The 14,452-nt window shown below is 52.8% G+C and overlaps 1 protein-coding gene across 3 annotated transcripts in view; it reads right to left on the reverse strand.

The window, feature by feature from the left end:
* The window catches only part of PRIMA1 (proline rich membrane anchor 1), a 59,289-nt gene that overhangs the window by 6,876 nt on the left and 37,961 nt on the right, over window positions 1-14,452 (reverse strand). For all 3 annotated transcript variants that reach the window (XM_031454235.2, XM_031454234.2, XM_064486220.1), the window contains exon 4: window positions 8,692-8,821. In XM_031454235.2, the coding sequence (XP_031310095.2) occupies window positions 8,692-8,821 (130 nt within the window). The remainder of the gene's footprint in view (window positions 1-8,691; window positions 8,822-14,452) is intronic.

The raw sequence follows: 14,452 nt of genomic DNA on the forward strand, positions 1-14,452 counted from the left end.
CTGGGGGAGCTGGAGGCAAAGCTGCTCTGTGGCCTGAGGAGGGGGGCTGCGGGCCCGCTTCTCATCTCACACACCCCGTGAGGGTCTGTTCTCAGTGAAGTGAGGTTAAAGGCCTTAGACTCCCTCTTCCAAAGGCATCCATCCCTCCCACTGCCCACCCCTGATACACACACACCACACACACACACACACACACACAAACACACACACAACATACAACACACACGAGTTCCACAATGAGACGCCTCTGTAGATGGCAGACTTCTCCGAACCTGGGCCAAGAAGCCAAAAAAGCCTTTCTGGGCCATGGAGGGTGTGTCCGATGGCAAGAAGCGGCGGCCCCACGTCCACCCATCGCCTCTCCCATCACCCGGGGAGGGCGGGTCCGGCACGCAGCTGATGAAAGCCTCACGCTCCAGCCAGGCTCCCTGTCTGACCGGCTCCCTGGCGTGTCCTCGCTCAGCCACCTCTGCCGAGCAAGTCGAAGGATGGCGCCTGGGAGGCTGGGGCTCGCGTCCTCCCCGGGGCCCGGCTGGCAGGACAAGGCATCTGGGTCTCACTCTGAGAGCAGTGGGAGCCATCAGAGGACCCCTTGTATCAGGTGTTCCTGTCTTCCCCCCTCTTCCTGCCCCAAGTCCTTGACCCAGCATGTCTGGAGAGATGAGTTCAGAGAGGATGGAGCTTCTTGGTGACAAAACAAAAGCCTAAGAAGCAGGGACCCATCCGGTCTCCCATCTGCCTGCATGGGCTCCACAGCCCCACTGCACCGAGGCCACTGGACAGACAGAACAATCCGTCCCTGTCACCTGCCTCCTACTGCCAGGACGGGATGTCATCATCCACCACAGCATATGGGCCCCTTGGAGGGGGAGGAACACAAATAAACCCCAATAAATATCTCAGCCCAAGGCAGGTCAGGCCACCCCATGCCCCAGCCCCTTCTAAGCCCAGTCTCTTCTTGTAGGGAGGAGTGTGTCATGATGAAAATAATGAAAGATACTGTGGCATCTGGGACTCAGAAGACACCTGTGTATTGATTCCACCACTGGGCTAAACCAAACCCTAGACAGCCAGGAGGATGGCAGTGTGGCCCAGCCAAAAGAGCGCTGGCCCAGGAGGTAGAAGACTGAGTTTTGGATCTGGAGCAAAATACAGAAACCAGCTTCCTGAATCCAGCCCAGGTACCGAAGGAAGTATGAGGGTCTCTGAACAGCCAAGCCCGTGTATCTGTGCTCCAAAAGGGTCCCTCCTCAGAGCGTACTAACTCTGAGTTAATTCACAGTACAGCCAGATATGGTGGTCTTGATTTCCAGCTAGAGAGGTTGAATTTGGGGGCCTGTCGGGGCTGACATTGCTATACAAGTGATGTATAGGAAAGGCTGGGTCTCCAGCATTCAATCACTGCATTAGGCCCCCACCTGGCCCAAGAGGTGTTGGCGCATAAAATAACCCCAGTCTCAAGATCCAGGGATCCAAGATGCATCCAAGCTGAATTTCTTGCTCCTGGAAGTTCATGGTGAGCTGAGGCTGGATGAAGAGGCTCCACTCCTGTCCCAGCCCAGCTGTCTTCTTCCTGCTCCCACCCTGACCCTGACTGTGACTCAGCAGCCCAGCAGAGGCCAAGGGAAGAGAAGGCTGGGCTGCTGGGTATGTCCTGTTGAGAGGAAGGGGAGCCAGCAGATCGTGGGGGGCCACCTCTGAAGAAGTCACAGCCTGGGAGTGTGTCACACGTGGGTGGGACGGGGTCGGGCCACTCGGGCCTGGAGAGGGGGCTGCTGAGTCAGAGTACGTGCACTGGAACTTGTGTATCAGGAAGAGGCTGAAGAAGAGGGGCTTGGAGGGAGGGGTACAGAGATGGTGGAGGGTCAGGAAACCCACACTGGTGAAGGGGTGGGGCCAGGCATTAAAATTGTGTGCACATTATTCACTCTAAATGCAGAATCTAATTCGCCCATCCAAAGGGAGAGGAAAAAAACAACTGAATTTACTGGAATCCTAAATGGAGTCTGTTAATATCAAAGGTAGAATCTGGCAAGTCTACACAAACAAGCCTCCACTGAAGCCACAGAAAGTCATGGAAGAGTTACTAGATGCCAGGGGCCACGGGAGAGAGATGAGTAAGACGAGGTGACTGCTCCCTCCCCTCTAGTGTGCATGTGGTGTGCGTGTGTGGACAGCCACTCATACACTCGGGCACAAGCGCGTGTAAACACCAGCGCTAACCGGCCTAGAGCAGAAAGCAGAAACATAAATCCAGGGAGAGCTACAACTCTGCACTTGGCGGGGAAGAAAACTCTACACCCGCCCAGGACACTAGGTCAGAGGAGTGTTGAGCTGGGTCTTGAGTGAGAGGTAAGGACTCGGCTGGAAGATGGGATAGCAGGTCCCTGAGTGTTCAAAGAATGTGAGAGGAGGGCTGGAAATCTCTGTGACCGCAGTTTCCCCCTCGGACCACAGAGGCATGTTCCGGCTCACACAGCACAGGAATCTCATTTGCCTCCTCCATGGCACCCCAGCTCCCAGGGACCAGGTCTTGTGGACTTGCTACCCACTCAGTAAGAGCTAACCCTTTTCTGGGTCACCCCAAAGCTCCAAAAAGAATGTCAATTCTAAAAAGAAAACTAACTTCACAAATTTGCTATTGAGTCTAGGATTCAGGAAAGATCTTAGAAAAATTCCATGATAGAGTCAAGTTAAAGAAATAAAAGACTGGAGTGGGAGAAGGTGAGGGAGAGAGCTGCGTGCAGCAAGTTCCCGGGAGGAGCTTGGAAGGCTGTTAGATAAGACAGTCATAGTCCGACGGTGGTGCTTCATGCCCAGAGAGCTACCATCCACCTGGAGAGGAGGACAGAGTCTCCAAGACAAACATGGAACTGACAGATTGATCACTGGGTGTATATGACCATACTGAGCGGTGGCATTGCTAAGTCCAGGAAAGGAAACAAATCATAGTACACTATGTGACTCAGCTGTCAACAATATTTATGTTATCATACTGAGGTGGACACGGGCTAGTCATTGATCCCCTCCTAGGAGATACCTACAGGAAGTGGATGGGAAGAGGGGAAGTATTTTGTACATATGTGGGCAGTGTTAGGGTCCTGAACCTCGTATCTTCTATAGTAAAAAGTCAACTGACAATATTCAAAGTTAAAAGAAAATATAGAGTACCCACAACACTTAGAACGTGGAGGAACAACCAGAAGAAACCGCTAACACTCAAAGGTGGCTGCCTCTCATGAATGAGATCTGGGGAGAAAGAGGGACAAAGGGCTGCTGGTTGTAATAGGCTGTGACTCATTTGACATTTTGAAACTACATTTTAAACTACCTTGTTATGGTCATGTAAATATTGTTCACAGCTGAGTCACGTAGTGCAATGTGCATGTATTGCTTTAATAAAAATAAAAATTAACATAAAAGATGGCAGTGAATGTTCAAAGCCCTAATCATATTTTCTCACCATAAAGCCCCCACCAAAGGCATGCACAGCACTCCTGACTCTTTGGGTGGTGGATGCAACCCCTCTCCCACCCCCTTCTCTTCCTCTCCCTCATTACCCTGAGGTTCTCTTTTTCCCTCTTCGCAGCTCTCATAGTCTTTCAAAGCACCTCATCTAGGAATTTGCCGGTGTGTGTATGTTTGATCGGCTTCCCCCAGTAGAAGAGGGCGAGAAGGGACTCAGTCTTGTTTCTCTCTACATCCTGGAAGCCTAGTCTAGTCCCCAGCACACAGTAGGTGCTCAATAAATACATACGGACCAGCACTGACTCACTGAGAAGCGTGTGCCAGCCAATGGTTTGTTTCTAACGCCTATCAAGGAGACTTGGGAGCTCAAAAGTGCCTGTTCAGCTGGAAGCAACTCAACCAAGAAAAGCTGATGCACACGGGAGCCCAGCAGTAATGCGCGTGCCCAGGCACACTCAGGCACGTGGCGCACACCACAGCTGCTCCCAGGGAGCAGCATGCATGCTTACTGTCTGCAATTAGTGGTCTGCAGGATCAGCCAAACTGTTCTGCAGCCTTTTATTGGTCTTTCAGCCAATACTCTGTAAATTAGAAGGAAATGGCTGTCAAGGGGCTTAATGGCAAATCAATGGCAGAGGGAGAAGGGCTATGCCACGCGCAGCTGAAGGAGGAGGGACGCTCTTCCTGTGCCGGGGAGTGGGCGTAGCTCAAGGGAGAGGCGTGACTCAAGGGCGAGGGGTGTTGGGGTGGCTCTCCGCCACACAGGCCTCTTTCTGCAAGAAGGGTGTGGCTTTCAGAGAACCTGCAAACCCACCTATTAGACTGGCCTCACTTTTGAGGGGCCACAGACCTGTGGGGTACCCCCTGGACCTCCTCCCCGGTGGTGGGCTTGGAGCTTGAGCTCCATGCCTCTCAACTGACTCTGACTTGTTTGAGGTCCTTATCCGCCCTAGATTAAGAGGTTCTGTCCCTGCTCACAGAGTATCTTCCCTTCAGATACTCCTCTCCCATCGTAATACCTGGTCCGCAGCGAGGCTGTCTGATTAAAGCCCGCTTCTCCCCACAAGGGGTGTGGACAGCGAGGGCCGGGCTGTGCCGGAACCACCCATCACCAAAGCGGCCCAGCCAAGCACAGCCCCAGCACCTGGCCCGGTATTTACAGGTCTGGGAGGTGGAAGGACCTGGTGGTAGTGGTCCTCCTGCCATCCCAGGGCAGGGAAACAAAGGCTCAGGGAGCTGGACAGAGGCTTGGGAACCCTCACTTTACAGATGAGGGTAGTGATACCCACTAAGCTGGGCTGGGGCTAGGAATGGAATGTGGGGGTCTTGACTGGGTTCTTTTAACAGCTCCAGGCTGTCCTGCTGTCTGATGACAGAATACCCACCAGGCCTGAATGGAGCATGAGGTCCAGAATACCCAAGGGCTCTGGGGCCTGACCATCCTGGGCCTGTGGATAAGGAAGATACTCACAGCCAGCTCAGGGCAATGAGCCACTGAAATGCAAGCTGGGTGAACTCCCCACGGCTGGGAACCTCCCAGAATTTGGGTTATTGACAGGGGACTGGGGGCCACTGTACATGTTAGTCCCACTGACTGACCCCTGGTTAATGCCTATCCCTTTCCAAGAAACCTCTCAGGGCCCCAGGTCTGGGTGAGGTCCCCTCATCTGAGTTCCTCCAACCTGGATGCCTCCTGAGCACCTTATCACCCAGCACAAAGTTAGGACCTTGGGAACATTTGTTGAGTCACAGGATGAAGTTTCATTCACTGAGTCTGTGTGTAGAAAGTGCTGGTTAGAGCCCACCTCCCATCAAGGTCAAAGCCCAGTGAGGGCACTGCAGGGTGCTCCTTCCACATCTGCTCCCCAGTCTCCTCCCATCCCCGTGGCTGCACCCCACATGCCAAGCCAAGCTGGCATCTCCAGAATCACCTCCTTCCCGCCCCAGCTGATTCTAAAACCATCTTCTCAACAATCTGGCTCCGAAAAGGCTGTGTTGTGGCCATTCATCAAGATCTCTTGGAAATCCTCCCCTAGGACTCCAGGCTGTGAGAGGGTTTTTTGTTGTTGTTGTTGTTTGTTTGTTTGTTTTGTTTTAAAGCAGGATTTATCATTGAATTTTCCTTTTGATGGTTTTACAGCGACATGCAGTGCTTTTGTTTCCTGAGAGAAAAGGCATGTTTCAGATGAATTATTAACCAAGAAGAACTGACTGTGAGCAAGACATTCTCCATTCACTCTGGAGAGAAACGCGGACAGACAGCTGCTTGCTCCAGACTATCTCTTACAGCCCCTGGTGGAGGTCAGCCCGGGGAGCCGCGAGGGGGCATTGCTCTGCTGCTCCGGGTGTAACCTCCGCTACCTCCTTCCCCTCAAAGCCTGCAAGGGGTTGATCAACCTTCCCTTCCAGGAGGGTTCTGGGAGAGCTGGCCTCTATTTCTGCCTCCACTTGGCCCTGAGCAGCACCCCCTCCTGTCCTTGATTATCGGTCCTCGTGCACCAGAGACGCCCTCTCCGGACTGTGAGGCTCTGGACGCGAGGGCTGGGTCTCGGCCCTGAGGAGGATGAAGATCACAGCGCTGGGGCAGAAAAGGGTCTGTGCTCCATTTCCTATGTGGGCCCCGGAGGCCGACGCCTACGCCCGTATCTCCTGGGCTCCCCTGTTTCTTGGGATTAGCCAATGGGAGGCCCCTTCAGGAGATCTGGAGCTTGAAGAGAGGTTGGGGAGCCTTCACCCCCAACTTGCTGTTTTGGAGCTGCATCTCCAGCAGTGCCAACCACAGCTCCTGTTGACTGGACCCTCTTTTGAGTCTCTGGGCTCTCCAGGTTTCCATGGCACTGTTTCCCCTGTCCTAGGGGAGCTAACAACTCCCATGGCCTTTAGTCGGCCTTTAGTCCAGAAGTGCTTCACCAATCTTATTGCTCCGGGCCTGCCCCACCCACACCTCTGGAGGGAGCCCCGCCCACGCCCCTGGAGGGAGCCCTGCCCACACTCCTGGAAAGGAGTCCCATTCACACCAAGCAAGGGGTCCACTGAGCCATCTGAGGTGAGTTCTCTGTCCTTCCAGACCCAGGAACCAAGAGCCCAGAGACCACATAAGGAGACAAAGGAGGCCTCTCTGGTTGGTCTGAGGGGAGATGAGGGTGGTGCCTCTACACCCTTCCTGGGAGCCCCCAGCCCCGCTGAAACAAAGCCCAGCAGGCCACACCTGGCCCACACGCCACGCCTGGCCCACATGCCACAGCGCAGAGATATGAAGGTGAGCTTGTCCTCTGGTAAGTCCACCGTGCCCCCCTGCTGTTGGAGCAGGTAGCCCATTTCTTTGGGAGATGTTGGGGCAGGGAGGAAGGCAGAAGTGACTCTACATCTTTTGGAAGAGCCTGAGCTTATTAAAAAGATGATGCAGGCTGTCTCTGAGGGGAAGGGGGTCCTTGAGGGGACTAGGCCCCACTCTGGCAGTGCCCCAGGTGGATTTTGCACATTGAAAGTCTTCTTCAAAAACCTTCACTAGCTCCCTGTGCCTCCTGAGTCATGGGCAAGCTGCTCAGCCTGGTGGGACAGAGGCCTCCTGGGGCAGGCGCAGGGCTCCCTCCAGCCTCACCTCCTACGTCACTGGGGCTTCCTGGTGCCTGCTGCTTTTGCTCACACAGGTGCCGTGGCCTGGAACGCCTCCCCTACTCTACTTCTGAAAGTCCTCCTCCTGCTGCAGCAGGATCTCAACATCAACGCAGTTTCATCCCCATCAGAGTTAACAGGACTCCTGCCTCTTCTGCTGGGTCCCCAGGACACTCCCAGGCTGTTGGCCTGACCTGGTCCTTCACCCTCTGTGCCTGACCGGGCACACGTTTTAAGACTTCTAACTTGATATTTTACTCGTTCTGCTTTTGAATTATTAAAGTGAAATCACATAGAACAACTGATTAAAAGGGTAAAGTTAGATAATTTTGGTGTTATAACTGCTCAATATCAATCCACTAATTTTGGGCCTTATGGAATTTTTAAAAACGTTCTTAAAAATGTATTAACAATCCCCATTACCCTCTGGTGTTTTGCAACATTATTGTTTGTCATTTGATTCTATCTTCCCCCAGTGTCCCCCAAGGCTAGTGGGGGCCACTTTTTGGAGGAGGCTAAGAATTGGAAATCAAAGGACCTAGCCAGAGCTGCTGTGTTGTAACTTCAGGGCATGTCACATTGTGACTACTCTGCCATATTTAGGGACACACCTCAAACCTCCTCAAGTTCCAAAGTAACCACACTGAGCCACAGACCCCAACTCAACAAGGGGATGGTGCCTGATAACATTTTTTGAAAGGCAAAGTGAGATGGTAGTTAATAGAAATGACAGCGAGTGTTACTGAAAGATAATTTGATGTTTGGATCATTTATGACCCTGCTGGAAGACTCCTATTCATCCTTCAAAACCCAGCTTAGGTGGCACATTCACAGAAAACCTTCTGTGAAGCAACTGTACCTCTCCTTCTCCTAAGAGAACATCACTTCCTCCTCTGGCAGCCTTCTTCCTCTGTCTTTGACTGTTGAAATACTGAAAGCTGATGCGGTACCTGGTGAGCACGTACTGCACATCAGGCTCTGCAGAGTTTACATACTGTGCATATCTTTCACAGGAGGCATCTCACCACTCCCCCGAGTAAGACGTACTCTTTACCCCCATTTTTCCAATGGGGAAGCTGAGGGCCAGAGAGGTGATCTCCTCCTGATCACACAGCTTGAATTGGAGTCTGAATTTAGATCTGACTCCAAATCCCAGTTCCTGCTCCAAACCGGCATGATGCCTCCCTCCAGCGGCTCCATCACCCACCCCGCAAGGATTATTTCTGTCCTCTCAGGCCTGGAGTGAGCCCCCGACAGTGGCGCCTGTGACTTACAGGAGAGCTTTATACTGCATTGAGCCTGACTTATAGTTGGTGCTCCTCAAATGCTTGTTGAACCCCCGAAAATGACCAGGGCATAGAGATCAACTTTACAATATTTCAGCAAAGAAAAAGATACAAGGGAAAGGAAAGAGATGGAGTAAATATTAGCTAAATCTTGGTAACTGTTGAATCAGGGTGAAGGTAGATGGGCATTCATTGTACATTCTTTCTGCTTATTAGATGCTTAACAATTTTTATAATTAAAAGAAACCAGAATGGGGGTGGGCAGAGGAGCCCTGAGCCCAGCTGGGGTGCTCTCTGGGCTCAGAACTGGATGAGCACTCACCTTTTTATGGCTTTGTAGCAAATGATGACAAGCACAGTGAGGAACACGAGGGAGGCACAACATACCGCGATGATGATCACCAGCCCTGACCACCAGCTTTCCTCAGTGGGACACGAGGTAGCATTGGGAGCTGAAAGAGACAGGAGCAGCCTGAGTGTCCCCTGGTTGTGTGGGTCCCGGTTGGCGTCAAAAGTGAACTGTTGTGGGTGACACCAAGGCTGGCCTCACTGCCATCTGTCACCCAGATGAAGGCTCTCCAATCTGTCCTGCTGTACCCACCCCACCCCCACCCGGTGGCTGGTGACATCATGGCTGGCCCCCAGCCAGATGACGTGCTCCTCACAAGGGTTCAGCGCCCCACCCTGCGCTATCCATCCTCCCTTGGCATGAGCTAACTGACAGCAGGGTCAGGTTTAATTTCCCATGAAAAATAACAGAGCATCTCATCTCTCAGTTGGGGCATTAAATCCGCTTCCTCTGAAGGTGGGGGTGGGGAGCAGGGCTCACAGGGCACACTGGAGGCGGGCGGGGGGAGGAGAGAAAAGGAGGCCTGTCAGCCTCAGTTTCTTAAGCTAATTTCTGGCAAGAGGCAAGCTTTCTCCCACCCTGGATTTGGCCCATGCGGTGGGTACCCGCAGCGGTCTCAGCGTGTGCCGGGTGGCCACAATTTGGAAAAGTCACTGATGAAGCATCTGACGTGGGTGCAGCAGGGTCCCCTTGTCATTACTCAGTCCATGGGGTCCTTGGGGTGAATCCGTCCTCCCCCTTGGCCCAGGCTGGGTGGGTGGACCCGAAGCACAGGTGTAGACGAGGCTCAAAGCAAAGCTGGTTCGCTCTGCTCTGAGAATAGCAGAAAAGCCTTATCCCAGACTCTAGAAGACCCAGACCCAACTGGAAAGAATCGCCTGGACTTGCAAAAGGAACGGGAGTGACGGAAAGAGAGAGAAAAAGGGAGGGGGGAGGGATGGAGGGAAAGAGACAGGGGGTGGTGAGGGAGCAGGGAAGGGATGGACGGATGGGCAGACACTGACATTACTAGTTTTGAGCAGCTCTTTAAGACTTCTGAAAGAATCAAAACTATGCCCCAGACATAATAGTAGGCACCCTGAGGGGTGCAACAGCACATGGGAAGAAGCGAATGATTTCCCAAAGGATACCATGGATGGCTTCATTACTGTATTACTATTACTGATGATGCTGTTGCTATAACCATCAAGGTATAATTTCCATGTAATGAAATGCACCCATCTGAAGTGTACCATCGGATCAGCTGTGACACTAGGGTAAGCCACACCTTTATCATGACAGAATATTTCCACCACCCCAGAAAGCTTCCCTGTGCCTCCTTCTAGTCATTCTCCACCCTGGAGGCAACCACTATTCTGCTTTCTAAAGTCACAGATTAGAGTTTTTCTGGTTTTTGAAATTCACATGAATGGAATCATGCAGTGTGGATTTTTTTTTTGCTTCTTTTATTTAGCAGTGTTTTTGAGATTCACCCACATTGCTGTATATTTCAGTAGTTCCTTCCTTTTTATAAGAGTAGTATTCGTTGAATGTGTATACCACAGTTTATCCTGTTCACCTGTTGATGGACACCTAGGCTGTTTCCAGGTTTTGACTTTAGTGAACAAAGCTGCTGTAAACATTTGTGAACATGGTATAGGCATGCTGTCTTGGTATAGACATTCCGTCATCTTTCTGTTGGATAAACAGTAAGAGTGGGACCGCTGGGTCCTATGGTGTGTGTATGATTAACTTTATAAGCAGTTGCCATACTGTTTTCCCCAAGGGCTTGTACTCCTGTTCGGAAGAAGGAGAGATGGAGAGAAGGGAGTTACCCGTTACTGAACTGTTGTCAGATTGTGGCATTGTAGCAGCTGGATTAGGAGAGCCAGGAAGCCTTCATGTGCTTCCCAGGGAAGAGGTACTAAAGCCCCCTTCACAGGTGCAAGGTCCCCAGAGGTGGAGCTCAGATCCTCACAGAGACCAAGCAGATTAGAATGCTCCCTTAGAAATGGTTGGGACAAGGATGTCACCGAGCCACATGGCTGTTCTCAGCCAGGATGAGAAGAGGCCTTTAGAAATGCCAACACTGGAAAGACAGAGAATATAGAATTCAGAATATAGAATTTAGAGTGTATACTCTAAAATAAGGGAAAGGCCATTTGAAAGGATTCTCATTTTCCCCATGATGAACTTCTTAGGTGCTTTTTCTAAGAAATAACAAACACAAGATCCTTCCCCCAAGCTGTTCATCTTGGTATGTCCCTGGCTCGACTGAGTCCCCCCAGGGTGACTTAGGCACACATCTTACCTGCAGCAGTTGTCACTGTGGGAGAGTCGGGAGGGCAACCAGACACACAGGACCCTGACAGAATTTTGCATTTTCACTGCAAAGGGAAGTGATTTTGGTTTTTGTCACTTCTCCCTTGGGCTGTCACACCTGTGGGCAAGTCCCCAGGGCCAAGCCTGTAGCCCCTGGGGACCCTCACACCAGTGGCCCACAGGTTATCCGAAGACTCCGATGGCCATGGCCGGGGCACTCATGTGCCGGTGTGTGGTCTCAGCCAAGGCCTGCACATCTCCAGGGGGCACTTGGAAATCTGACTTTGCCACAAGCTATGAATGTTAACAACAACCACCTGGATATTCCCACACAAGGTAGAACTGTCCCCCTAAAATGCCACCAGGGCCCCTGTTGAGAAATTCCATCAACCTGAAACCGCAGGCTCCATGGTAAACCTCACTCAGAATTTGACGCTAGATTTCAGAGCCTCCCCTGATGGTCTTTGCTTTACAATCGCTGTTAATGAGGTGGGGATTTCCTTCTTGCTGACTTTTTTTTCCCCAAACACAACTGATCCTGAAAGCAGGGATATCAGTTTGAGAGGGTCCTTCTGCAGAGGGTCCCCTCTGATATTCAGCTGTGTACTGCTCCCCACCTGTGTGTGAGGAAACCACCCCAGGCAGAAAAACGCTACCACATAGGAAAAGAAGGAGGCATTTTTGTGAAACAGCCCAAGGCATAAATCTCGGATTTTGCCAAGAAAATGGCTATTGTGTTTGAAGAATGCAGCCTTATTTATCCTTGCTTGACTCATTCTTTTTACATTAGAAAAGATCAGGGGATGTTGGAGCTGGAGGAAGCCAGGGAGGTGTCATGTCAGGAAAGAGAATAAATACTGAGGCTCAGGAACAAGAAGCAGCTTCGCCAGATCCCAGGGTCAGGACCCTGATTTTGGGGCTGCAGGCCAGATCTGCCTCTGCCTGAACTTCCTTCCCGCTGGGCGAGGCCAGCACTGCTTTCTAGATGTGATAAGACCGTTTTCCATGTGGGCAGACTGGTGGTTCATATTTGAGAAGAGAGAATCGTGAAGGTTCTCATTCTCTCACTCACTCACTCATCCACCAAACATTTACTAAGCACCTCTGGGCCTGTCATTATGCCGGGAGCTGGGAGGACACAGATGAATCAGATGTAGACTGCACCCTTCCTGGGTCTGGTGCCAGCTGCCCAAGATGTGATCACCTCGCTCAAGGAGCCAGCAGGCTCCAAGAGGAGAAGAGACACACCAATTGCTCTTGTGCAAGGTGAACGTCATTTGTGGCCAGGGAAAGGCAGCCACTCGGCGCCAAGGTTCAAGAGGGAGGGTGATGTCTTGAGAGAGGCAGTGATCAGACGGAGGAGACAGAGGCTACCAGAGTGTTAAGTCCGGGACCTGAGCTTATCGGAGAGCTGTCTCCTCTGTCACCCCGCCCCCCTGCTCTCAGCCACAATTCTGCAAACACAACAAAGGCAGGAGCTGTCATGATATCTCAGGGGTCACAACACCCTCTCTCCTAGGACTCAATGAGGCTTTGTCTGTTCTATTCAACAAACACTCCTGATGCCTGTAAAGAGTATGGGACTGGCAACCAGAGAGCAATTTAGAACGACATGGGCTCTGTTTTGCTTTATCAAAGGAGCTGCTGTGTGGTGGCAGAATCCGTTTGAGGTTCCTAGACCCTTTGGATGAAGGAGGAGCTGGAGGCGGGGAGGAGGGGTTGGGCAGACCTGGGCCCCAGGTCCCCCAGCCCCGTTTTCTGTGCTTCCCTCAAGGACCGCAAAGGACGTGGGTTCTCAGAAGTTCCTTCATGGGCTGATGGCCCTTCCCCTTCACTGCCTCAGTGTCCCCAACTTCACCTGTGTTGGGATGCTTGATACAGACCCCAAGTCCACCAAGGAGGAAGGGGCTGGGGGCTGGGCCACGGCCCCTCCCTCTCACGCCCTGCCCCCACACAGAGCCCATTGTCTCCAGAACACAAGGGACTACCTCAGGCTGCTCTCCATTCATGGGCTCAGGGCATCCACGGGGAGGCCTGTGCCAGGGGTGTCCACCCTCCCGCGTGGGCCAGCTCGGGGATGGGGTGCGCAAACATCTCCCGCCCGAAGGTGCCAGCATATGTGGCCAGACTTTAAACCACAAATACAAGATCCGACCTTGGCCATTTACACAAAGCTCTGAAATCAGTCCTCATTTCTAGAGAGAAAGGAGAAGTCTCCTTTGAGTTGTGGGGAAGCAGTGCTGTGCTTGGTCTGCTTGGAGGGTGACCAATCTCTCACCCAGCACCTCTCCTGCTGTCCTACTGTGGGTCTCCACTGCCTCCCCAACCCAGCCCCGAAGCCCCCTCCTGCTCCTGCCGGCCGGGCTACAGTGGGCTCTGCAGCTGAGGATTCCTGACTTCCATTCACTGCGGACAGAGACTATCGGTCTGTGGAAGTGTGGGAGGACTCTGCCAGCCTCCAGAGAGGGGTTCTGCCCGAGGACAGACCTCCGTGTGCCCCCAGAACTCCAGAGGGGCTGGAACCACAAGGGCTGGCCAGGCTGGACACCTCGCTGGGCTTCACAGGGAGGGCTGCCCAGGGCCCCTGGTCCTGCCCCAACTGCTGTACCAGTGGCCCCCGAAACATCCTCTCTGACTTCAGCTTCTTCTCAACCACTGCCACGTGGGTACAGCACCTCCCAAATCCCCACCTTCTGTGCTGGGAGTGTCCATCAGTGAGTGACCCCCTCCCTGCCCTGCCTTCCTCACAGGAGCAGTGCCCTCCTCCCAGGCTCAGGTCCCAGCCTGGTGATCAGCACTCCCTCTGCTCCACAGCCAGGCCATCAGCTGCCCGTGTAGCTGCACCCTCTGACCTCCTCTCCACCTGCCTCTCCCTGACTCCAGGGAAGTCTTGCCTGGTTATCACTGTCACCTGGCCCCTCCTCCCGGGGAGACATTCCCCAGTTCAGCACAGTGGCTATCTGCATTGGCTTTTCAAAGGGCCTGGAAGGATTTGGGGTTAAATTCCAGGTTCTGACCCGGGGAAAATCATTACATCTTTTAGATTTAATCTCAGTTTCTCCAGCTAAAACTTGAGGGGAAGCAACAGCACCTCCTGGTGCGAGGATTAATGAGACACACGATCAGAGTTGGCAGCAGAGACCCCAGACTGCCCACCGCATCCTTCCCCTTCTCCCTAGCAGAGCCCCAGTTCTCCTCCTGTGTCCCCACCCACACAGGGCCCAGGCTTTGGGGAGGCGGGTCCAGCCCAGGAGGAGGGTTTTCGGTGGTCTCAGCCAGGCCTGGTTGTTCCAGCCCTTCTGCCTCCCATTGGGTCAGATGTGGGCACGTCATGCCGCTCTGGCCAATGACAGGAGGCGACTGGCTGCTGGGCACTTCCTGGCTGTTAAAGGAGAGGCATGGAAACAGGCAGGCCGCTCTTCCTGGTGGACAT

Source organism: Camelus dromedarius, chromosome 5 (genome assembly GCF_036321535.1).
Source record: "Camelus dromedarius isolate mCamDro1 chromosome 5, mCamDro1.pat, whole genome shotgun sequence".
In the NCBI taxonomy this organism is placed as follows: Eukaryota; Metazoa; Chordata; class Mammalia; order Artiodactyla; family Camelidae; genus Camelus; species Camelus dromedarius.